Source organism: Caloenas nicobarica, chromosome 15 (genome assembly GCF_036013445.1).
Source record: "Caloenas nicobarica isolate bCalNic1 chromosome 15, bCalNic1.hap1, whole genome shotgun sequence".
NCBI lineage: Eukaryota > Metazoa > Chordata > Aves > Columbiformes > Columbidae > Caloenas > Caloenas nicobarica.
The window spans coordinates 5767648-5792661 of NC_088259.1; the positions used below are offsets into that span (position 1 = coordinate 5767648).

The 25014-nt window shown below is 52.8% G+C and overlaps 2 protein-coding genes across 2 annotated transcripts; one reads left to right on the forward strand and one right to left on the reverse strand.

Annotated features, from left to right (window-relative positions):
• Positions 1–6317: 6317 nt before the first annotated feature.
• On the reverse strand, positions 6318–24687 carry MYBL2 (MYB proto-oncogene like 2). The gene is made up of 15 exons (XM_065645985.1): positions 24558–24687; positions 24400–24460; positions 19109–19202; positions 17885–17956; positions 17433–17525; positions 16565–16785; positions 16248–16404; positions 15205–15474; positions 13606–13989; positions 11891–12030; positions 10816–10915; positions 10073–10186; positions 9402–9518; positions 9017–9163; positions 6318–6960 (listed from the first exon to the last, which is right to left on the reverse strand). Exons 1-15 carry the CDS (start codon positions 24685–24687, stop codon positions 6832–6834), a joined length of 2229 nt encoding a protein of 742 aa, XP_065502057.1. The 3' UTR covers positions 6318–6831.
• Positions 23101–23853, forward strand: LOC135994770 (uncharacterized). Its single transcript, XM_065645614.1, has one exon. The coding sequence runs from the start codon at positions 23101–23103 to the stop codon at positions 23851–23853; it is 753 nt and encodes a 250-aa protein (XP_065501686.1).
• Positions 24688–25014: the final 327 nt, after the last annotated feature.

Below are 25014 nucleotides of genomic sequence, written 5' to 3' on the forward strand. Positions count from 1 at the left end.
TAAACAAGGTCTGTGGACACAAAAGAGCTTTTGGTAGAGGATGCAGGGTAGCAAGGTGTGACCCAGCTCACACGAGGTGCTCAGGCTCAAAAGGAAAGCAGCTGCAACCAGTCGTCCCATCGACACCAGCAGCCCAGGGGCAGAACCCAGCGCGGGAACACAACCGCTGCCGAGGTCTGCGGGTCACACGGGGCAGCAGAAATCATCACAGCCCTTCGTTTGACACCAACACTGACAGCACCAGAGGGTGCTGCCTAAAGGCAGCAGGGGATTATGGCTCTTTCTCCCTCTTCCTCAGCTCGTCTTCCCCAGCAGCTGGAGCTTTCTGCTGGTGCCACCACTCACACCTGCCAGCTTTGAAATAATCCATGCAAGACCTCACCTGTCCGGTTTACACAAGGGAAAAGCAGCGTGAACATGTTTCACAAAGAGCCGGCAGATTTTCTAACTGCTGTATTTTCCTGCCCTCGGGCTCTGCTCCCATTTACCCACTTGCGAGATGGATACGGCAGCTCCTTTCCACGCAGATCGCATGGCGTGGTGGGAAGAGCTCTCGATTTCACGGACAAGTATTTATAAAATGTTTGTGCTGAAGCCTGTGCTTCACCTACCTGTTTTATTTTTAATCTTCATTTCATAGAGCTTAGACAATTCTTTCAAGGTTCCTGTGAATGATCTTTATCCCTTTTGCAGCTCATTCCAATTCTGTGAATAAAATCCCTGGGTGGCCCTGAAAGAAGAAGAGAAAAAGGATGATGTTTGAAACGAAATAACAAACTGAAAACAGAATATATTTTTAAAGAAAACTCACAACTCTAACCCCAGTAAGCTGTAAACAAGAGTGTCTGGCATCTGTGGATCCCAATATCCTGTGAAGGGAGAGGTAAAAAAATAGATGGATGAGGTTATCTGCATTTCATAGGCAAAGGGACTGGGGCCCTAGCGAGGGAAAGAGTTGAATTAAACATAAATAACTACTGTATCTCACAGGGCAGGGGAATAACCGTGAGGTCAACTTGAGCACGTAAGTTATGACATGAGCACCAGACCATATGACAGTGCCCAAAAGCAGAGATCCTGAGCTGCCCTACCCTAACAAATCACTAAGCACCATTTTTTCCTCTTTTCTCCAGGCTGGGAGGTACCAGCTCCCCAGCTGTGGAGCATTTCTTCTCTTCTTGGCCCACTTGTTCCTGTAGCAGGAAAGCCCGTTTCACCAGCCTGCCAAGTGTTGACCCACTAGCCTGCATCCTCATCATGCTCTTCACCAGCATCTCTCCTCCTTGGGCCTCAAAGGGCTTTGTGGGTCAACCAGTCTCTCTTGCTCTATGTTGTCCAACCTGTCTGGTTGAAAGGGAAGGATGATACTTGCCCTTATTGTCCCAGACGGGTCTGAAATGCAGGTCACTCGCTGCTTTGCTATCAAACAAGAGGATGTTTGCCCTGCCCTGGGTGATGCTGTGGCGGGTCCTTCGCTCCAGTCTCTGGCACCGAGGAAGCAGCGGCTGTGAGGATGGAGGGGACCCGGCGCCTGGGTCTGTCCCCATCCCACGGCAGCTCTGCGGTGTGACAACACCCCCCCTTAGTGGCAGGAGCCGAGAATAAGCCTTCAGACCAGAAATAACTCCAACAAGGGATAAAATTATCTCCCGGCTCAACACGGGTCCAGAGTGTAAATTTGGGTATTAATCCGGCTGCATTTCCACAGCGTGGGTCTTGTCACAGCCTTCTAAAAAATGATGCCTGACAGCAAGAGAAGGGAAATAAGGGGTTTTTTTGCTTGCAGAGGAAGGATGCTGCGTGCTCCCCTGAAGGCAGAGCAGGGTTGGTTTGGCAGGAGAGGTTTGAGCAGCAGCCCCGGTCCTGGGGGTAAGGCAGGAGCACCAACCCGGAGGGAGCCATGGGGCAGGACAGCGATTATTAGGCAGAAATTAACCTGTAAAGAAAATTTAGCAACGGTTAGAGAAAAATACTGACAATATGTTCATCTGCTTCTGCAGGGCCTGGGAAACAGCAGATCCAAACACTAACTGGGGCTGTTTTGGCTTGATCCAAACCTCAGTTTACACTAACTCTGGCAGTAGACGAATACATCAGCAGAACTGCACCTAAAATTATTACATTTTTTTTTTTCCCCCCTCTTATCTAGTCCTTTTGGGCAGACTTGACACCAATTTTGGCACTCATTACCTGCTGCAGAATTACAGATAACAGGCTTTATATTTTTACAGGGCTGCAGATCCTAATTTGATAGTGGAGTTTTCAGACCAACATTCTCCCCGGACAGACACACTTGGCAGCGCCGTCCCCAGCCGCTCGTGCCAGCACCGCTGCTGTGACAGCTTTGCAAACACGGGATGGTAAAAACACGCCTTTATTCATCGAACTTTGCATTCGAGCTCCGGCTGCCGTGGCAAGGAGGGGAGCAGTGGGCAGTACTAAAAAAAACCACCACACCACAAGAAAAAAAACCCCAAAACATAAAATAAACTAAAAACACAACAACAAAGACACACACTGCTAATGCATTTACAAATAAAAACCACTATAAAGAATGAAATTTGCCTTTCACGAGCTCTTAGGTCACATATGATCCAGGTGATGGATTTCACCACTGGCAGCTACACACATACAAGTCAGACACTGCCCACGGCAAGGGGAGGAGAGTCTGTGCTTGTCCTCCAGGTAGTTCTTTTCACAATGGGGGTTTTATCTCCCTCGAATTTCTCTTTTCTAACATTTTCCAAATGGAAACATTCATTTCCTCACTCTGAACCCTCCAGTTTCTGCAGCAAACTGTTTTCCTTAACCTCATACCGTATTTTAATATTTTATTATTCCATACTAGAGGAGATGAAGAATTGCAGTTTCCTCACTAGAGAAACAGGGAGGAAAAAAAATAAAGTTTCTAAAGCACAATTAGTTTCCTGTCCAGCTGCAGTCAGCTCTTAACACGAGTGGTGTCAATGTCTTGCAAAATTCAGGAGCTGCTCAACTCATCCTCAGTGTGTACCCACCAGGCTGAAATGGTCCTTTTAATTTCCTAAACCTCTAAACCCACAAGTTAGAGTGTCAAAAAAAAAAAAAAAACACCAAACAACCCACATAGGAAATTTTACAAAGTTCTTGCTTAGTGATTGCTCAGTAAATACCATAAGCAAAAGCAGGAGAGGAGGCGCTTTGCTCTGTGAGTAGTGTCCAGGGTCAGAGCATTTTTTGGGGCAGCAGAAGCCCCAGCCACCCACTCTGACCTCAGCACTCCCTTGCACTCATCTCAGGGTCCAACAGGGGGTCCAGCACAGCCCTGTTCCTGCACTGAGCTGCGATAAAGCTCGTGAAACACCACCAAGGTGTAACCAACTCAAATTTACCTACCAATGGGAAATTCCATCTTTTTTCCCCCCAACACAGCACATTGGTAGCCACAGAGGACAGAGGAGAGCAGGGATGGAGCAGCATGTGCCTGCGCATCCTCCCCGGGGCAGAGACAACTCCTGACCACGTGTGTTTGGAAATGTTGAGGGCTGAGATGTTCCTGGAGTAGCCAGTAGCTGTAACATGGGCTCATATTGCGGCTCCGGGAGGACAAACTCACCCTGCTCCCTGCAGAAACACCAGGCAGAGATGGGTTCTGCTCAAACACAAACCTCCTCGCTGCTAAGCAACTGCTTGTCATTTCGTGCTCTGCAATTCACTTTGTTCTGCAAACTAACACTAATAACTAATTCACATTAGTTATTAAGTGCTGTGTGTTAACGAGGTCAACGGGGCGAGCCTGGGTTGTGCTGGTCATCACCCAGGTCAGCAGCTTCTCCTGCAGTGATCAGCGGTGCCAGCCCAGCAAAGCACTTGCTGTACCAGGGCTGGTTTCCTGGCGTGCATCCCTTCAGTTGCCTTTTTCTTTTATTTCCTTAAGTTACAGGAAATACCCGAAACAGGAGAAAAATCCTTGATTCACCGTTTGCATCCCTCCGCGGCTGTGCACAGGGACGGCTCTCCCCATGGGGCTGTGCCAAATAACCTCCTGTGAGCAACCTGCTGTTTGCACAGCGCTTCAGCAGAATCAGCTGTGAAAACAAGATTAAAAGGCTGTAAAATCCCCCCAAGCAGCAGGAACAAGCCCTTTGAGGGCGCCCAGCGGCTCCTGCACTGCTGGCCATGGAGCAGCGTGAGCTCAGCACCACTCTGCCCCACCGAGCACTGCCCAGCTCCATCCTGCCAATAAAAAATCCTGGCTGTTCTCACTTTTTTCCCCTCCTTATCCCAATGTTTTTGCTCTCCCCAGCTTTTCTAGGGTTTGTCCTGGCTGGAAGCGATGTCCCGCTTGCAGTCTGGGCACTGCTGTGACCCAGGAGCTCCAGCTCTGCTATTCCCCTCATCCCTGCTACAAAAAAAAATAAATTTAAAAAAAAATCAATTAAAAAAAAATCCTTTTTCAATTTCTGGATTCGAATGAAGTATCATCTGCTCTGTCGAGGAATGTAAAATACCAAAAGGAAATCCAAAGTTTAAAAGAAAGCAGCAGCACAGGGTTTGGGCAGCTTTCCAGCAAGCCAGGAGGCACCGCAGCTCCCGGGACTCTGCCATCCCAGGCTTTCCAGTAAAGCTAAATTAAATTCCCAGGTTTCTCTTTGTGATTGCGGGCTGTGCAGCACAAGAGGGCTGGCTTACTGCAGGGGCTTCAAAGGGACAACAGCCAGGGACACTAAGGGGGACACATTGCCGTGGACCAAGAGGAGTCTCCAGCTCCAGTCCAGGGATGCCGCAGCCAGCATGAAGTTCAACCTCTACAAGATTTTTACTGGAAATAAAGCACTCAAACTAATAGAAAAATAAAGAAAGTTGGGCCTTTTTCCCCCACTTGCGGAATGGTGCCTATTCCCAAGCCCCAGGACAGCCAAGCCAGGCTGGTACCATCCACACCAGAAGCAGCTCCATTTTCCAATTAAAAGCTAATTGTCTCTTTACTCATTACCCATGCCAGGCCTTACTCATTTTTTTCCTCAGTATTTTCCTGCAGGACATCCAACGCTATCTGGATTTACAGCATCAGAGCTGCAGTTAATACTTCTCAGCCTCACCACCCTTTAATTTAGGGGCAGCTCCCACACACCTGTGCTGGGCTCACACACAGATTTATTCTCCAGCAGACATCGACTCCTCCAGCCTCCCAGCTCATGTCAGCTCCAGGAAAGAAATGCAATTCCAGGCTTGGTTTTGTAGTCACCCAGAGCAGGTACAGCCCAGCCTGCTTAATCCCAAGGGGAGAGGGATGGTTTTTATGATGATTTCTCTTAAAATAACAACAGAATTGAAGCTGCAAAAGTCAGGCTTTCAGACAAGCAGTCCCAGCCGTCTTTCCAAAGCAAACATCGCAGCACTGAGAAACAGAAATAAAAATGACTTCATGGATTTACTTTGGCGCAGAGCTTGTAGAAATGAAAAATGAGGTAGATTTCTAAAACTCCCTCGTTTCCCAGGATCCAAGGTTTTATTAACAGGTTTGTCAGGAAGGATTTTTTTACTCTATTTCCAATGTAAGCCACAACCTGAAATGAGATTTAAGCAGCCCAGCTCTGTTCTTCCAGCCTGCAAAGGGACCAGGGACAGTGATCCTGGTAAAGGATACTGGTATGAACAGATACCCTGGTCCCTGCATCTTTGCTGGGCTGTGACCCCCAGCCAGAGGCAGATCTGCCCCAATGGCTTTGGTGACTTACAGAGGTGGCACATCGCAGTGCAGCCTCACACAGGGCTCACCCAGAGTTGTTCATGTGCTGGTCTGACTGGTAAGTTGCTCTTCAGTATTTCCAGCAAATTTCCAATTGCAAAGTATAATACACTGCTACCATCGCTGCATTTCATCCTTGGCTATGTTGGAACAACACACCCTATTAGTTATTGCACTGAAACAGCTACAGGGACGCAGCTTTGGCCTCCGAAGGACAGAAGAGGCCTCGCTACATCCCACGCTCCTGGTGCTGTTCTCCTGCCCACGGCTCTCTGCAGCCTCCACCTGATCCTGTAGCTCTGCGGAGATCCCAGCCAACACTACACTCAAACATGCTCCAGCACCTTCCCATACAGTAACCAAAACCACTCCTGAACAGCCGATTAAATTACCAAGTGAAGAGGAAAGCATCCCCAGCCACACATGAATTCAGCAATTTGCCAGGAGAGACCCCAGCTGAAAGCCAGTGCTTTGCTGCATCCCGCTCCCCCCGCGCATCGTGAGCCCTGGGCAGAGTCAGATTCCGGGGACAGGGTGATATTAGCACCATGGTTTATTTGGGGAGGGGGCACAGCCCTGGGGAGAGGCACCCACAGTGCAGCAGTACAAAGTAGCCCCATGGAGCGAGGAACCAGCTCCTAACAGGGGTCACCCCAAAGCATTTCTCCCTTCCTCCTCCTAGAGCGAGGGGAGATGGCTCCATCCCCAGGGAAAGCTGGAAGGGGAGATTCAAGACGTGCAGGAACCTTCACAAAAGCCGTTCTCGAGGTACCAGAGCAGCCAGCACGGAATCCAGGCAGGCAGGAGGTCAGTCTCCATGTGCTTCTACTACTGCAGAACCCAGGTGTTCCAAGAGAGAGGTCTTGCTGTCAGCTCTCCGCCCTCCGTTGTTTGCCTTTCCATAATGAACCCAAAAATTGCACTCCACACATTAGCCAGCAGTTAGCCCAATTGATTACAATATAGATCTGCCTGGGAACAGAAGGAAAAATCCACCCCACACACTATGGCCTGGCAAAGGACACTTTTTCCTGTGGTTCCCCTTCCCCTCCATTTATAAAAAAACCTAAAAAAATAAAATAAAAAAGCAGAGCAATCCTTCATGATAAGATTAAGGTCCTTGATGTGTGACTCTGTTTCAACATGCCCAAAAACTGTCGAGCTTTCTCCTGCATGAAGAGTTGGTCTCGGGTTCCACCACAGGCCACTGCTTTCCAAGCCCTGGTCATCTACAGAGAAAAGAAAGCATGTTTAATGGAGAGGACAAACACAATGTCCACACCCTGTTCTAAAACACTGCAAAAATATATAAATAGCTACTTGCTACCCAAGGGAAGTAAAACCTCCCACTTACAAACACTCATCCTGCAAGCAGGAGGAACTTGCACGGCACCAGTTACTCATCACAGCTGAGTAGTTTCTAGCAAAGGGAGGTTGTGTTCAGTGGTTTCCCAGGTGAATACTCAATTTCAGGACTATGCATGTGCCCTTTCAGAGCTTTCCCTTACCTGGCTTGCAACAACAACCCCAAGGCACAAACCCACTAAGGCTCCTTGTGCTAAAGAGAATCCAGAGGGATGGAAGGAATTCAAGAGCAGCTTTGGGATTTATGCCTGACCAGTTCAATTCCTGCATAGCCCCAGGTCTAGATTGGCCCAAGACCATCCATAACAGCAATTTGGTGCCTGTGGTTTCAGCAGGGCTCTGCAGCTCACAGGCAGAGCTGAAAATCAGGTGTGCTTCAGGCACTGCGTGCAGAAAGGGCACCCAGGAGGTGTTTTTGCATTCCAGAAAAACCCCTGCAAATCTCCTGATAAACCAGCCAAGAGACACACAATGCCCTGAACTGGAAATACCCATTTACATGCACTGCAAAGAACCAGAGGTCAAGCTTCAGCGTAGCTTACGGTAACGCCACCCCACACAGCCACAGCATGGCTTCGGGGCTGATTTCGATTCAGTCCCCAGCCAGGTGAGCTTCCTTAATAAATAACTGTCACTGCCAGCAACACCAGTCCGGTACAATAAATCCTGAGTGCCCAGTAACACCGCAGGCAGATCTGCTGTTTCTGGGCAACGGGATCTCACGGCTCACCTGTACTCTGTCACCACACAAGCTGCTCTACTGGCACCTTCAGTTCACTCCCAAAGCTTTATTTATATGGATCTATTCGCTCCCAGAGCAACACCACCCTGCCTAGGACAGGAGGAGAACTGGAAGTGTTTAAGTAGGGTTTATTTTGAGAAGGGAAAGGAATTACTCTGGCTGAGGAGTATTTGTCAGCAGCAAGAGCTTTTCCCCGTTAGTGAAGGCTGAGCTGAGGCTGCTCAGTGGAGGCAACACTGTACTCAGGCTCTTCTGGGATTTGAAACACCCCCACACTCGGGCCCAGTTGCGATTTCAACCCCGCCAAGGAGAGCATTTATTTCCATCCCCATTCAAGCTACCAGAGCGCTCCCATCACTTGGCCCAAGCAAATATCTGCAAAAATCACAGTCCAAATCCCCTTCTTTAAGCCATACTGCCTAACGAGGCTGGGATACCCCTCTACCAGTGCGCTCTGCCTGTAGACACACCAAATGGTGCAGGTTAAGGAGAGCACAAGAAACCATTTATGCCACAGAGGGCACTCGTAAGCTACAAGGACTCCAGCACAGCCCAGACGTGCTCCAGCAGGGAGCTGAGGCACAGGGTGGCTGTAACGCCAGCACCAACCTCGGCAGGAGCTCTGCACCGCCACGGGTTCAGATAAAGGGCAGGATAAAGCCAGCCTATGCTGCCTATGGCACACAGCCTTCCTCACAACCTAGGAACACCCTGAAAATCAGAGAGATGGGAAATACCCATTTTGTCTGGCATTTGTACGGCACTCCACAGACTTGCTATGCGCAGAGAAGCACAAAAGATAAGCCTATTGTTGCCTGCTCATGGAGCGCTCGCCGGAAAAAGGAAAGTTTCCTTCACTGCTGGTTAAACCCTCTAAATTCCCTGACGGATTGGGAAAGGATGTGGATTCCCATGAGGAAGTCCAGGGCCAAACAAGCAGCCACGGGGCTTTGAGCCCCAGGAGGGCAGGTTTGCAAAGAGACAGGAGGAAGGTGTAGCGTGATGCCGCTGGCTCAGCATCTCTAAACGTGGGTGCAAAGACAACCCTGACAGCACGTGGGTGCCTATGCAGGAGCACCCAGAGCTTCATTCCCTCACTCCTCCTCCCGAGGAGGGACAACGGCCGCAGCACCACCAGCCACCCCCCTGGTTGGGAGGGCAGTGCCTGCAGGGCTCACCGGTGCCGGTGGTCTGAAATGGCTCGGCATTTTCCTGTAGGACATCTTCTCTGGCTGCACTTGCACGAAGGCTCTGTTGAGCAAACCACTGTCATTCTTCCTGCTCGAGGCGGTAATGTTGAGGGACCTCGAAAGGAAATTCACAGGCTGCAAAGGGAAAAAAAGAAAAGCATAAGGAAACGAGTTAATTTACCCCAACAGTGATGATATTTGGCCAAGCCAAAAGGTCAGCTAACAAATCCAGCCCTTTGTCCACATTCACATGTACCACTCAACGGCAGCTGCAGATGGCGAAGCTCCCACTACTGCTTTCCACAGGAATTTTTTTTTTGGAGAAGCCAGCTCTAACCCTTCGACAGTGACACCTGAACACAGGATCTCTCACCTGGGCTCTTTTGAAACAGACAGTCTTGGGGAGGGCAGGCACATTTTGCGTCATATCTTCATCCACAATATCCAGGGCCAGAGACTTCCGAACCTTCTTGATGGGACTCCTGCGCAACTGGGGGACACAAAGACAAGCGTTGGTGTGAATCAACCTAGTGAGCTTCCATCCTCAGGGCCCAGGGTGTTCACCAAGCCCACGTCACTCCAGGTCTGCATTGCTCCAGCATTTTAGGAAGGTGAGCAGCAGCCTTTCCCACCACAGGGCACAGCAGCTTCCAGCGCTCTCCTGCTGGCACCCAGAGCCTCCCATTCAGAAGAGGAAGCTCCTTTCAGTAAGAAAAGAAATCCACCAGGGCAACTGAGCCAAGAGACTTTGCACACCAGCCCGCAGCCTTCCAGAAGCCCAACTTGCCGCAGATGCTCCAAGTGTGCCACGGGTCTCTCCTGTGGCTGAGGGACACGGCATCTCCTGCCATGCCCGAGCTCAGCATAAACCAGGACACAGCTGGCTGGATTTTTAAGCAGGCCTTAACCTCTTGCTAATTAAAAGGCAGCAGCCAGAGGCCAAAAAACTTCGGCATCAACAGCAGGATAAACAAAACCAGCCAAGACACCCCTCAAGAGCACATGGCAGCTCAGCAGCAGGTACTGGCTGGGAAATCAGCTCACCCCTTGTTTCCTCTTCTGTTTCTCAGGCTTCACATCATCCTCGATGATAAGTTCGATGCCAGCCTCACTTCGGAGCACCTCTTTCAAGTCTTCTTCCAGATGAGGCGTCTGGGGCTGGTGTGAAAAGGCAGAGAGAAAGCTCAAGACAGTCAAAATCTTTATGCTGGGCAGACTCACGAGTATTATATTTTCCTCAAGGAATAATGGGATCAGAGGAACCCACAGTGGGAAGACAAGCACAAAGATGACTTATTTACTTCTTGGCTGGCAATGATATGACAAGATTTCTTCTACCCTGACAGATTTACAAGATCTCCGGGCATGAAAGGCTCTTATTAGCTGAACCCCAAATGTGCCATTGAGAGACCAGCACGCACAGAAGGCCTGGGATACTGGCAACTGCCACCTCCACAAAACCCGCATTAACAGACCCAGCTCCTCGGGGATGCCTAGGTAGATCATTCCCTTGGTTTTCCTCAAGGTCATCAGTAGTCAAGCACTGCAGTCTGATTCAAGGGCAGTTTTGGGCCTTTTTAGCTGGTTTACAGAGGAGCTAAAAGTCCTGTGGCTACTTACCATGACAAGGCCCCCTTCATCCCGCCCACCTCAGCCTGGCAGTACCAAACTGCACTTTGTTATGGCACAGATAACTCGCTTACAGCTCCACTGCAGACCACCCCATGTCCTGTTTGTGTTTGTTGCATTTCTGCCATCGGCAAGACGGAGACCTGCCCAATACTTACCAGAGGCCTAATTGGTCCATATTTCTCCAGGGCGTTTTTGAAAGGTGTGGGGGTATGAGGAGTGTTGTCCACCACATACTTCTGATCTGGTGTGACGAACCTGGCAGCAAAAAGTGGAAAACACAAAGGATCAGACATGCTGAAGCCCAGACAAAGTAACCCACATCCTTCCAAGCCCTCTCATTACAGAAGCTCTCTGCACAGTCTGATGTGGCAGCAAAAGCCACCTGCCTGGACTGTTCCTGGGGTGTGAGCAGGGCAAACAGGCACGGAGGAGCCTTTAGCAGGGAAAACATCCTTCAGACGTGCCAGCTATACCGCTCCACCCTGCCAGCTGCCAAGCACACCGTCAGAAAGTGGCACAGCAGCTCTGTGAGGTGAGACACAGCTCTGCAGGCCAGCACTACTCTGAACACTTCTGCTGGCAGGTCTGCTCAGGCCCAGCCTGGGCTCGTGACAGTCCCAGCTGGACCAGCAGAAGTTCTGGGCAAAAATACACCTGGAGCAGCCGAGCCAGCTCACACTGCCTGCATGGGGAGCTGCTCTGGACCGTGCCAACAACAGGGAAGTTTTGCTAGCATAGCCAGCACCCCCAAACACTCTGCTGCTTCAGTTTGCCAGCAAAACACCCCCTGTGCAGAGCCCTCTTCTCACCTGGGTAGTCATCACTCTGGACTGCTCCTCCAGCCAGGCAAAGTAGAGGGTGCAGAGCTAAAGGGATGGACCTGACCAGCTCTTGCTGAGGAAATCAACCCCCTTCCCTGCTGGCACAGCGCTCACAGCACAGCAAAGGCTCCCAGACAAAGACGTGCACAGACGGCAGCAGCACACCCAGCAGCCGAGCACAATGCTGGGCACTTGGCTGCGGCCCCAGGCAGCCTCCACACTTGTTCCCTGCAGCTCAGAGAGGAGCTGTCTTTGTGGGGGGAAAACACACTGTTTTAAGGAAATCCCCAGCCTGCTCTGCCCTTCTCTCAGTAGTTCCAGCACGAGCACTGGGGGAGGTACGTTTGACCTGGATCAGGAAGAGGATCCTGTTTGGGTGGCAATGGAGGAGAAGGAGCAAAGGACTTACGCTGAGTTCTTCTGCAGCAGAGGAGTCTTATCCCTGTGCAGAGGGGTGGTGACAATCACCTTCTGACTGCACACAGGTGTGGAGGTCAGAGATGGGTTCTCCAGTTCTAGTGTATCCTGTTTGGTCCAAAAGTTTAAGAACTACACAGCACAGGAAACAAGAAAGAGAAGACACTCAGTCTCAGGCATCCCAACAACATATCACAAGTCATTACTTTTTCCTAAATATGGGGGAAAATCTGAAGTAGGGACTATCCACCCAGCACAAGAGGGATCTGTCACAATATAAACCACAATTCTTACAGACTCATACAGTCCTGGACATGGACACACACATGAAAGTTGCCAGAAGGTGCCTCACACCTATAAAGATCGTTCACCTCCTACAAGGCATGAGCTGATATGACTACAAGCAGCTACAGGGTGGGAGAGAAGTCTCTCCTTGCACTGGCCCAGATAAGGCCAAGCAAAATGGTGAAGTAATGCCAGCCCACCAAAGGTCAGTTCTGACCTCAGGTTGGCAAATGTGAGGGAAACACAACAGTGTACAAGTTAACAGATTTTGCATTGAGCTGTCTTCAGTCTAAACTGTGAGAAAATGACAAATTGCCTCATCTCTGCTAGGATTTTACTTCATGGCAGCTAATAAGTGACAACTTTACACCCAGAAGGAATGAAGTTTGTACCCAAGAACCTACTGGGAGAGCGGAGCTGCGTGTGTTACATTCACTGACAGCTGAAGCTCAGCCCAAGAGGCGGGACATGCTGTTTGCCTTCTCAGATTCACTCCAGGCTTTCCAGCCTTTCACGCTCCGCAGAGCTGCACATTTCAGGTCCTGCTCTGATTTCCCAGTTCTTGCTGGCCTTGCCTTTGACAACCACCTGAACCTGGGTGTCAGACTTCCATGTGCCACCCAGAGCTGGAGAAACAGCAGAAATTAAGGCCTGGAAAGCACAGGTAGACAAGGCCTGAACAGCTGTGGGAACCGTGCTGGAGGATACAACAACACAGCCGCCTTTATTCTGTTTTATAGACAGAACTCCCCCGCATCAATCCAAGAGACGCTAGTGGGTTTGACCACCACAGTGCTTCATGACAGTGTACACTGCAGACCATGTGTGCACATGTGTTTGGACACTGTAGGAGCCATGACAAAAGATCCTCAGTCCCTTTTGGAACAAGGACAAACCCAGGAGCATTTTCCTAAGCACAGCAACTGACCAAGGCATGTGCTGCCAAGCCTGCCTGCATGATTTAAATAGAAATAAACAGGGAAAGCTGCTTTCTGCTGCTGCCACTCTGCTACCACAGCTGGGGCAGCAATGCCCCGGGGACAGCAGCCCCATGCTCTCCAGTGATCCTGGAGCGGGCAGGCACATGATGCTGCATCCCAAGAGCGAGGACATGCCCTGCCCATCACACAGGGTAGCTGGGCTCCAGCAGCGCTGCCAGAGGCAGATACAGGCTGCTGCTCCTGCAGGAAAAGCAACTCTGAAGACAAGCAGTGCCAGAGACCAGCTCTGAGCCTTGTTTTAGCAAACAGACACGCTCTGTGCGCTGGCACTGCCTCACTGAAGGGAGGAGGAATACAAAGCTGGAAGAGCTGATCGGGATACCTGGCATTAAGGCAAGCAGACAGAGCACTAACACGCTTATTAGCTCATGACCAAGCCCAAGCAGAGGAGCACAGACTGGACTCTGCCATTGCTCCGTACCTGAGATGGAGAGAAGGGCAGTGTCTTGACAGGAGTGCTCTTGGGCGTCATGCTGTTGCAGGAGTCAAGGAAGGACAGGCTTGTGCTGGTGGCATTCTCTGTGACGGGGGAGAGGGATATCTTCCTCTTCTTCTGCCTCTTCAGCACAGAGGGCGGCGTGCCAAAGCTCACCTCTGCGTGCGGAGAGATGGGGATGAGCTCCCCCTTGCTGCTCTTGCTCAGGTCAGAGATGGTGTGGCCGTCCAGACGGTACTCAGTCACGCTGGGAAGGGATGGGGTTGGTTTGCTGGGGGTTTGCCTCACTGGGCTGTTGCTGCCGCTGCTGCCGGCAGAGGGTTCCTCAGGCAGGTCAAACTGGGTCAGATCACACCACCCGTCTAGGTCCTGCACGCAAGGGAAATCATCAGAAGCCGCCCAAAAAGGAAAGCTGAGCAGCAACTGGTGCGGACGCAGAGATGAACTGGGAGGTGAAATAACTGGGTCTGTGAGATTGCACAGGCTTTTGCAAGGAGGCTGGCAAGAGGAGAGCTCAGACCCTCCAGCACAGCTGAGAGCAGAGCGGGGTGCAGACCCAGCTGAAAGCTGCTGCTTGAGCGCGGGGCAGATTTTTTTATTTCCACAAGGTTGGTTTCCCCAGTTCAGTTCACAGCACAGCTGCACAAACAGCTGCACCCCCACACAGGGGGAACAAAACAAAAAAGCAGCTGAGGATAGGGGCTGAATGAAGCGACTGTCACCCAAAACCAAGCCACAGGCTTGGGCACAGCAGTACAGCTGGACACAGGGCTCTGCTGTAACCCGCACTGCTGGAAGACTAAAAATAACCAGAGCGGTTCAGAGATCAGCTGTTGCACAGCTCAACCCCACCAGTACCCAAAGCACCACAGAGCAGCCCCCTAAGAGCCCACAGATGGGCTGTTAAGCCTTGGGCTTAACTCTGTCCTCCCATACACATGCAAAGCGGATCCTTCACGGACAATCAGCTCCTCGGGGAGGGTGGGGACTAAAGTGACATTTCTCTCTGATGGCAGCAAAGTGCTCTGCTGATTCTAGTCAGTCCCCTGCCCTGGCGTGCCTCCATCACCTTGGGGACCTCAGCACTGCTTGACTGGCCCAAAATTATTAGTTTCAGTGAAGCTACCTCCACTGAAAGTAAACGGTGGTGCCATCCCAATGTGAAGGGCTCTGTCCTGCACACTACAAGTGGGTCTGGCCTATTTCCCAGTCTGTCCTGTGCTATCCCATCTCATAACAGGAGGGAAAGGAAAGCCCATGAGCCCAAATTGTTACAAAAGGGAGAGCTGGGGACATAGGTTGACAGAAGGTTTAACATGAGGCTTGTCAGCGTCTACAGCCTCCCATACCCTGCACAGACACCCACCTCAGGGAATGTGCATTCCAGAGCAATACTGGCAGAGCTGGAAAGGCCTAACCCAGCCCTGGGAAGGGGATGGTGCGAAGCCAGAGGCCAGAGAAAGACCCAGCCCTCCTCGGGATGCCCATGGTGATGAGCAAGGGAACCGAGTACATTTACTCAAGGGGAAAGCACGGAGATCATTCTCTCTACATTAGCTGGAGGAACAAGGGTCTGTTACTCACAGATTCAATCATGTCCAGAGCTTCATTGAAGGCTTGTGCAGATGTTGGGTACAAGTAGTTGGCAGCTTCAACCACCCATTTGTACGGTGATGTGACGAGCGAAGAGGCATCCTCAAGCACCGCGTCATCTGGCGTCCCCTCCACGTTCTGCTCTACCAGTTCAGCAGCCGGCAGCTCCGAGGGTAACTCCTGCACGCCCGTCACTTCCTCATCGCTGACATCCTCTTCCTTTATTTCAGAGACATTGACTGGCTGGTTTGGCAGGATGGTCTTTATGCATAGAACAAAGGAAGCGCGGCCGTTAGTAGAAACCAAGGGAACAATGTCAAGACCTGGGGACAAAAAAGAAGAGTCCCTGGCCATATTCAGCTCCACCTGCTCTCCTACCTGCCATTCAGTTTGTTTCAGTCCCTGTTCTCCCTCACTGTCTCATGTACCACCTGAGCAGGAGTCCATGCATCGCAACAAGCACGGGACCATTTAATTAAGATTTCACTGAACAGTATCCCAGAAGAAAGCTGAATGAAGGCTGAGCAGGTAGCACTAATTCTGCACTTCCTACTTTCCAAGAGCCTGCCATTGAAAACTACATGCTTTCTTCATGAAAAAAAATAATTGGGTGTACCTCCCCTGCTTCCTTTTCTAGAGAAGAGGAAGACAACACCTCTTCACCATATCCCCCACACTGTCGGGGGGCAGCCTCCTTCTCCCACCAGGAGCAGTAAAACAGAGCCAAAAAAAAAAAAAAGAAAAAGAATTTTCAGTCTCCAAGACAGGCCTGATGCTGGGATTGGCAAGATAACAGCACTAGCAGACTGCTGTCCTCTGCCTGGATAACCCACTTGGGCTCACACCACACCTCCAGCTGCTGGAGGGAGAGATCTCCCAAGAGTTGGTGTCTTGGGGTAAGGCCCAGACTGTCAGTGCAGACACCAGGCTGCGGCAAAGGCAGTGGGCGAGGCAGCACAAGGGTGGGTGAACAGCTCTGATACGCGTGAGCAGAGCAGGGGACTGACCCAGCTGCAAGTGTGCTGGTGCAGTACCTGGCTCCCTGCTCTGGTTTGACCTTGGCTCTCCTTTTCATCCACCTCCACGAGCAAGTACAGTGACTTGGACTCCTTAGTTTCATTGAGGAAGCCTCCTGTGTCCACCTTCCGCTTGATGGTGGAGTTCCAGTGATTCTTCACAGCATTGTCGGTCCTGCAGAGAAAGCAGAAGGAAAGAGAAATCACCATTTACAGCAGCTTTACAGCACAGCTAACAGCTCCTACGTGCTCTCCAGCCCCATCTCGTGAGCCCAACACATGGATCTCCATGGGCCACCCAGCTCTGAAGGCACCAGCGAGCAAAAAGGTCCTACCTCCCAGGCAGCAGCTTGGCGATCTCCGCCCAACGATTCCCCAGGACCTTGTGGGCCTCAAAAATGATGCGATCCTCCTCCTCTGTCCACGAGGACTTCTTCACCTCCGGGTTCAGGTGGTTATGCCAGCGTTCCCGACACTGCTTCCCTAACCGCCCTTTCAGGTGCTTGGCTATCAGGGTCCATTGTTTGGTGCCGTATTTTTTAACCAGTTCAATTACCTTTGAAGAGAGCAAGAAGGAAATAAGCAAGTGGAATAAAGGAGGGGAAGGTCAATAGGGTCATCTCCAGTTTTTGCTCTTCACCTCTCTTGTGACCAGGTAAGGGCAGAGAGAGAAAAGCTCCTTAGGAGAAAAAGCTGGAGGGATCCAGCACTGACATTCAAGTGTAACAAGACTTGTGAGAGCAACTCCAACTTCTCCTATGTATTTCAAGATGATGAGTCTATCTGAGCTGGTCCCTCTCAGCTCACTCTGGAATCAGCAGAGAAACAGGCTCACAGAAGTCATGATTCACCCAGTCAACCTCAGACATCCACTTCAGGCTGGCTGCTGTGGCACATGAAATGCCAGTGCTATTTTTCTCTTAGGTCAACAAGGCCAGGTCAGGTGGAGATGTGCCAGCAGGCAGATGAATTAATTCTCTTTTCTGCTCTTTCCCTTGGCAGCCTGCTGTAGCAGTATTGTGTGAAAGGGAGAAGGTGTTTAGCTAAAGAAGCCTAGACTTGCTCGTCATGACCATGCTGCATTAGTCTGCTCACAACAGGCCAAAATTACCCAGAGTTTACAAGACCTGAAGGTGTGACCCCTCCATCCTCTCTGCAGACAGTCAGAGCCCAATGCTCAGACCCTCTCCTGCCCCACCTCACCTTTTGGTCCTCTTCTTTGGTCCAAGGGCCCTTAACCAAGTCTGGATTCAACACCCTCAGCCACCGGTATTGACACTGCTGATCGCTGCGGTTCTGGGAAAAGGAACAAGAGTAGCCGTGCGTTAGATCAGAGGCTCCAAAAGCCCTTGGAGAAACAGCAGTCCCCACACACGCAGGCTGTCCCACAGAAAACCTGCAGAAGCACATGTAGAATAGAGACTAGGGCACAAGCCGCCGAAGATAGGGACAGGAACCTTAGTTTCTCATCCCAGCTCCAACAGACTCAATACAATGATGTCTCCCTGCTCTGAAGGAGCACCGTTTCACAACCCTGAGCTGCAGTCACAGAACCCAGTCCCACTGTACAAGGTGCCACACAGACAACCAGCACACTGAGCACAAGAAGCTACATACAAACACTACAATTTCCAGCTGGGAAAGGGGTCACTTACAGGAAAGTGACTGGCCAGGAACTTCCAGTCATTCTGCCCATAATGTCTTACTAACGTCTTCAGCTGCTCATCCTGCAAAGAACAAAGACATCACTGTCATGTACACAGAGGCAACACGAGCCACAGGCACCCCTGGGCTGACAGCATCAAGAAAAAAAGCCAGATATTTTGAACTGTCAAGAAGGTTTCTTGGCTTTCTACATTCAGCAGAGGAAGGTGGCTCACACTGTCCTTTAGCAGCGCCCCAGTACGTGAAACCCAAGTGGAAAAGTGTGTTTGGTTCTGGGCTCTGTACTCAGACATGCTCATACAGTCAGTACAAAACAAGAACCCAGCTCTGTTCCAGTACAATCTGCTTCAAACTCTGTGGCCAATCCTACCTGTTTATCCAGCCCCAGCAAAGCCCTAACCAGACAGTCTGTCTCCCAGCTCAGCCACTGCTTTTGCCTGGCCAAGAAAGCTGACTGGTTTAAGTGTATCACCACTTGCCCAGTGGTCTACAGGCTTGCAGTGCTGCTGGGCTCTACAGCATTTCTTTCTGAACCCCACAGTAGCCCAGGTTTGCCGATGTACAGCTCACAAAAAGCCTATTATAGATGTCCTTGTTTGCGTGCTCCAGCTGGGCAGAGGCGTGAAATAATTCCCGGCCCAAAACGAGCCCAAGGCTTTAATCTCTGCACAAAGACCATCTTACTTGGTGTTCACATCCCAGGGGAGACAGGACACCTTGTAGGTTTCACACAGAAAAAAGGCAATGAAGGAACTGGGAGAAAGGAAGAAAATATTCCAACTAATATCAGGCTCTCAGCCAGGATGACTAAGCCATGATCCCAACAGTCTCAGCTCTCCTTGTTTTTGCTGCAGAAAAGGGAGGACATTTCCATGGTGTGACTGAGCTCGCTGGAGGCCTCAGCCATCCCCCGGAACCCCTCTTTGCTCACAAGAACGCTGCAGGCACCTCACTCAGGGCTCAGATGCTTAAGCTAAAGCAGCCACAGCTCTCACTCCCCACAACGTTTCAACCTCACTTGAACTCCCCATTCACATAAAGACCTTGGCTCACATCGGTCAAACAGATACATGGTCTTCTCCAGTGTCAAGGCAGCAGGAGGTGGTGTCATGGTCAGTGGGTGAGAACTGAGGTGGGGGCACCAAGCCCTGGGTGCCAAACCAGAGGCTCATCCCAAAGGACCTGCTCTCAGCAAGCACCGGGCTCTCACTCACCTCTTCTTGTGTCCACTTGACTTTGCACCTGCCATCCCGCTGCTCCGGCACATCCGAGTCGGTATCCTGGCAATGCGGCTCATCCTGGTCCTCACTGAAGAGATGGAGAAACAAAGATTATAATTTCTACCTCTCATAAAAACGCAGCAGAGGGAGCAGCTTTCACTGTGCAGAGCAGAGCTGCAGACCTGCACTGAGCCCTGACACCCCGCAGACGCTCACTCAGACACCCCCAGTTTAAAGGGGTCCCTCTGCTTCGGTCTCCCAGTGCATGCTAGCAATTTTTATCATAGAATCGCAGAATCATTCTGGTTGGAAGAGACCCTCAAGATCATTGAGCCCAACCATAACCTGACCCTGGCACTAAACCATGTCCATAAGAACCTCATCTATGCGCCTTTTAAACCCCTCCAGGGATGGTGACTCCACCACTGCCCTGGGCAGCCTGTTCCAATGCCCAATAGCCATTTCTGGGAAGAATTTTTTCCTAATACCCAATCTGAACCTTATGCTGCTCCGAGCAGGGGAAGGAGCGTTTCTCTTGATTCCTGCTCCCTCCCGTCCCCCCGGGAAGCCTTTGCACCGAGGGACTGGCACCATGTCCCCGCCGACCCCATCCCGGAGCAAAGAGAAGGGGCGCGGGGAGCAGCGCCGGGAGCTCTGCACATCACCCCGGGCCTGCCCCGCCACCGAGCGGGCACAGCCCGCACCCGCTCCCGGCTCAGCCCTCAGCGCGGGGCGCGCCCAACGGGCAGCCCGGGGGTGCGGGGCCGCGGCTCTGCCTGCAGCCCGCCGGAGAGCGGGAACGGGCCGGCCGGCGCACAGGAGCCTCCGGCGGATCCCCGGGGCTGCCCCGCGCCCCCGTTCCGCCCCGGGCCGGCAGCCGGCGCCCCCGGCGCTCCGGCGGGGCCCGCACTCACCCGCGGCTGCGTCGCGCCATGGCGGGGCCGGGCGGCGGCGGCGGCGCTTTCCTATCTCGCGCCAACGGCGGCCCCCGCCCGCGCGGGGCCGGGCCGCGCATGCGCGCTGCCGCCTCCCGCCCGCACAAAGAGGCGCGCGCGGGAGGGCGCCCGCCCCGCCCCCGGGGGGACCCCGAGCCCCCCAAATCAGCCGCCGAGGGGCCAGTTCCAGCCCTGCACAACCCGCTGCAACCCCCCGGGACTGGCATGCACCGAGAACTCCCGGGGGCGCAGCTGTGCTCAGCTCAGCTCTAGGATGGGTTTTCACTCAGCTCAGCTCAAGGACGGGGATTCGCTTTGCTGGGCTCTAGGACAGGGTTTTGCTCAGCTCAGCTCTAGGGTGGGTTTTCACTCAGCTCAGCTCTAGGAGGGGGATTCGCTTTGCTCGGCTCTAGGACAGGGTTTTGCTCAGCTCAGCTCTAGGAGGGGGATTCACTTTGCTGGGCTCTAGGACAGGGTTTTGCTCAGCTCAGCTCTAGGGTGGGTTTTCACTCAGCTCAGCTCTAGGAGGGGGATTCACTTTGCTGGGCTCTAGGACAGGGTTTTGCTCAGTTCAGCTCTAGGATGGGTTTTCACTCAGCTCAGCTCAAGGACGGGGATTCACTTTGCTCGGCTCTAGGACAGGGTTTTGCTCAGCTCAGCTCTAGGAGGCTGAGGAGCTGGGTCTCTTTAGCTTGGAGGAGACTGAGGGGCGACCTCATTCATGGGGATCAATATGGAAAGGGGGAGTGTCAGGAGCATGGAGCCAGGTTCTTCTGGGTGACAACCAATGACAGGACAAGGGGCAGTGGGTGCAAACTGGAACACAGGAGGTTCCACTTAAATATGAGAAGAAACTTCTTCCCGATGAGGGTGCCAGAGCCTGGCCCAGGCTGCCCAGGGAGGTTGTGGAGTCTCCTTCTCTGCAGACATTCCAACCCCCCTGGACACCTTCCTGTGTAACCTCATCTGGGTGTTCCTGCTCCGGCGGGGGGATTGCACTGGATGAGCTTTCGAGGTCCCTTCCAATCCCTGACATTCTGGGATTCTGTGAAGGGGGCTTTTGGTTCTGCCACCATGCTGCTGTGGTCACCTCACGCCACAACCAGCCATGGGACACGGGACCCCTAACAGCCCCCTCCCATCAAAATAGACAAAAAACCCCAAAAAACCCCAGCAAATTAAAATCAAGCACCTTCCCTACGTTGTGTGTGCTGCTCCAGGGGTGCACTAGGGGGTCCCCAGCAGGAGCACAGGTCTGACACTCTAGAAGAGACAAGAGGAGGTCAGCACAGAAAAGCTCAGCTCTTCCCTGCATGCCGGGCCCAGGCGGTGGCACTGTCACAGCGTGCACAGAACGGGGCCCAGGCGGTGACACCGTCACACCGTGCACAGAACGGGGCCCAGGCGGTGGCACTGTCACACCGTGCACAGAACGGGGCCCAGGCGGTGGCACCGTCACACCGTGCACAGAACGGGGCCCAGGCGGTGGCACCGTCACACCGTGCACAGAACGGGGCCCAGTCGGTGGCACCGTCACACCGTGCACAGAACGGGGCCCAGGCGGTGGCACTGTCACACCGTGCACAGAACATGGGAGAGAAAAAGCAGCAGGAGGAGCCACCCCAGTAACAGCTGTCCCCAAACACACATGCATTTTGGATTCCTGCCGTGTCCACCCCACCTGTGTACACACAGCACACACACACACCCGCTAGCGCCCATACGTTATCTATCATAACATCCTCAGCCTTTGTACATGGATGTGCCTGGCCAGCGCTTCAGAGCAAACAAGATAAAACTTACGAGAGATGCCACCTTGCTGGGGAGCCTCCCTGGGTGCGGTGTCCAGGCAGGAAGGCTCCGTGCATCCTCCTCCTCCCTGCTCTCCAGGGCTGCCTGGCTACAAACACAACCCAGCCCTGGCAGGACTCCGTTTACCTTCAGCAGTTTGTCACAGCCCCCTACCCCTGTACTTAAAAACAAAAACTCCACCCGCTCCCAAACTAGCTTAATTAGGAAATTAGCCTGTTAATTAATTACCAGAACTATAAAACCTCTGCAAGTAACTCTGGCAAAAAAGGATCAAAACTTTGAAGGGGGTCTCTATAGAAGCTGAAGGTAGGTAGTGCTTTTTAGTCTATCCTCTTAGCATGTACTTTTTATTTCCCACATACTAATTTACCTAAATTATCTTTAAGGAAAAAGCACTTCAAGTCTCTTTAAAAAGACTTTCCTTCTAGACTGACTATATAGCTGCCCATTGCAGTAAATTCAGGAGCTTTTTATCTCTGCTTTTGAAGTGTTCAGTGTAAAAATGGTTTCAGACCACAGCAGCCTTCCCTGACCTGCCCCATTCTCTCTGACTGAGCTGGTGCTGAGAATTTCCCTCTTAGGCAGGGGGACATGGAGGGAGCCCCTGCCCATGGAGCAGAAGGCAGGGGTGTGCAGTGTGAGACCTGCCAGGACAGCCTGTCCCCACAGACCTGCCTGGGTGACCTGTGTGGGGGTCACCATGTGTGGGACTGAAAATAAGATGAGAGCTGCTCTTCAGTCTCTCCTGTCCTAACCAGAGCCTGGGTTTAGTGCCTCACTCTCAGACTCAACTCTAACTGGGGCTAATAACCCTCTGACTTGAGAAACAAGGATGAAGTGTCTTATCTCTGGAGAAAACCGGCTCCATCTCAGTACCACTGACAGACGGAGAAGTTTACTGAGATGCTCCATACCCTGTATAAAGCTAAAAGTAGTGGTACACAAGCTGAGGCTCAATAAATACAACTCTATGGAGGCTCCATGATGACCTCTGAGCAATAAACAGGCTGTGGTGTATTCATGTTGCTCCAGAAGACAATGACAGGCTGGATATTCACCTCCCTGTCCTAGATCCCACTCAGCTCCTTGCTCTCCTAAGCAAGACAGAGGATTTTACACAGCACAGTCCTGCTACTCAAAGTCTGCAACTCATTAGGAAACAGTAATGAACAGTAACATGTTTCTTCTGATAGGCACGTCCTGGTCTCCACAAGCTTGATAGTGGTGTGATTGTGTACCATGCTGTCCACCAAGAGACACGGTGCCAGCACCCTGACCATAAAGGACATCCTGGACAATGGGTTTGTGGCTGGGGCCTCCAGCCATACCCATTATTCTCCCGTCTGCAGTTATTACACGGACTCTAGCAGCACCTCCAAACCAGACACCTGGGAGCTTCTCACGGACTCGGAGAGCACAACAAAAGGTAGTTCTCTGTGTCTTGTCAAGCAGTCAGAGTCTCTGAGCAGCTGTGTGAAGACCGACCTGCACAGCCTCACCCAGGGTACCTCTGACCTCAGTCTTGTTTGCTTCTGCAAGGCCCACCACAGTCAGGCCACGTTTGATCTGTCTGGTTTGCCCTGTGAGCACCTCAGCAGAGCTGGCTGCCTGCTGGACGTGGCATCGCAGAGCACCTCAACGCCATGCAAGAAGGAAATGCACTCCAAGCTGCAGGAGAGCCTGCTCTCCAACAGCATCGAGCTCCTTGGCGACCCCTCCACTCTCGGGAAGACGCCAGCACCCACATGGGAGATCTCAGCCATAAAGCCCCCCCTGGATAGCAGCCTGTCCCTCGATGTGAGCAACGAGGAGTTAAGGTTACTGGGATGCTCCAAACCAGACACGCCATCCCTGGAGAGCTCTGTAGTAATTCCTCTGGCTTGGCCTGGAGCCTTGAAGAGGCAACCTCTGCTGATGCACAGGTCTGCCATCCCCGAGACCCAGCTGAGCGATCCTGACCCCATCCCTGCGTGTCTGCAGCAGATTCTGTGATGCTCCTGCCGGGGTTCCTGCCCGGGGACCTTCTGTGCTGCAGAGGAGCACAGTGCAGAGCTGCCATCCACGGTGCAGCACAGAAGATGATGGAGCCCTCCTGCCCTGAGCCAGGGGCTGGTTTGCTGAAGGCACCACCTGGTGAAAGGTTCAATATTTCAGCCTGGGGAGACTGAAACGGCAAACTGCTTGGGGTGCTGCTGGCTGGAGGCTGCTGAAGGCAGCTCCCTACAGGCAGCAGCAGCCCTACTGGCTCCCCCCGCTCCGCCCCGATCGCTGTTTTCTGTATTAATGCAATAAAGCTATAAATTTCACTGTGCGGCTGCTCTCTGCTGAACGCGGCGCAGGGCCGGCCGGGGCTCCAGCCGCACTGAGGCCCGGCTGCCGGTAAAACCCACCGAGCGCGGCCACCTCCAGCCTCCCCCACTCGCGACGGGAGCCCCACGGCCCGTCCGCGGGAGGGGGCCCGTCCCCGACCGCCGGGGCCGCCGCAACAGGGCCGGGCCCCGCGGCAGCCGCCGGCCCGGCCCTGCCCGCCCCCGTTACCTGGCACAGGGGCTCCGGGACGTACCGGTGCCGGAGGGGAGCGCGGCCCCGGCCGCCGCCGCTGGGCCATGACGGAGGCGCCGGCCGGCTGCCGGGCCCCGCCGCGGGGAGCGCGGGCAGGGAGGCGCCGCCGGGGCTGGGGATCCCTCTTCTGGCACACGGCGAGAAAAACAGGCTGGGAGCGGCGGGCCGGGCCCGGGCAGCGGCGGGCGGCAGCGCGCCGCTCGGCAGCGGCGGGGGGAGCGGCTGCTGGGAGCGGCCGCGGGGCTCCCGAGCCGGCCCCGCCATCGGTTTTGTACAGGATTTTAATCCTCGCCCCAGCTGCAATTCGGACCCGCGAGCATTTGGGACACGGAGCGCCCAAGGACAGGTTCCTTCGCAACCTCCCCCTCACCCGTTATACATTTTCTTGCTCTTACGCGGCCACTTCTTCCTCCCCCCACCTCCTCTAACTACAACAGACACCAAGGCATGGAGAATTACTCGTTAAAACCAGCCTTCCAGGGCATTGAGTTTACTGAAGAACCAATATATGCTCTCCCCTCATGTTTTAGGCAGAGACTGAGGGGTGAGAAGTCCCATTGCACAAGAGGGCAGAGAGAAGAAAGGGAAAGC

Excerpts from the sequence above, each read along its gene's own strand:
- LOC135994770 (XM_065645614.1), top strand. The coding sequence starts at position 23,101 with ATGCTGTCCACCAAGAGACACGGTGCCAGCACCCTGACCATAAAGGAC.
- MYBL2 (XM_065645985.1), bottom strand. The coding sequence starts at position 24,687 with ATGGCGGGGCCGGCTCGGGAGCCCCGCGGCCGCTCCCAGCAGCCGCTC. Across the intron at positions 12,031-13,605 it reads TGCCCTTCTCTCCATCTCAG|TTCTTAAACTTTTGGACCAA; the intron begins GTACGGAGCAAT and ends TGTGCTGTGTAG. Across the intron at positions 10,187-10,815 it reads ATGGACCAATTAGGCCTCTG|CCCCAGACGCCTCATCTGGA; the intron begins GTAAGTATTGGG and ends TTTTCACACCAG.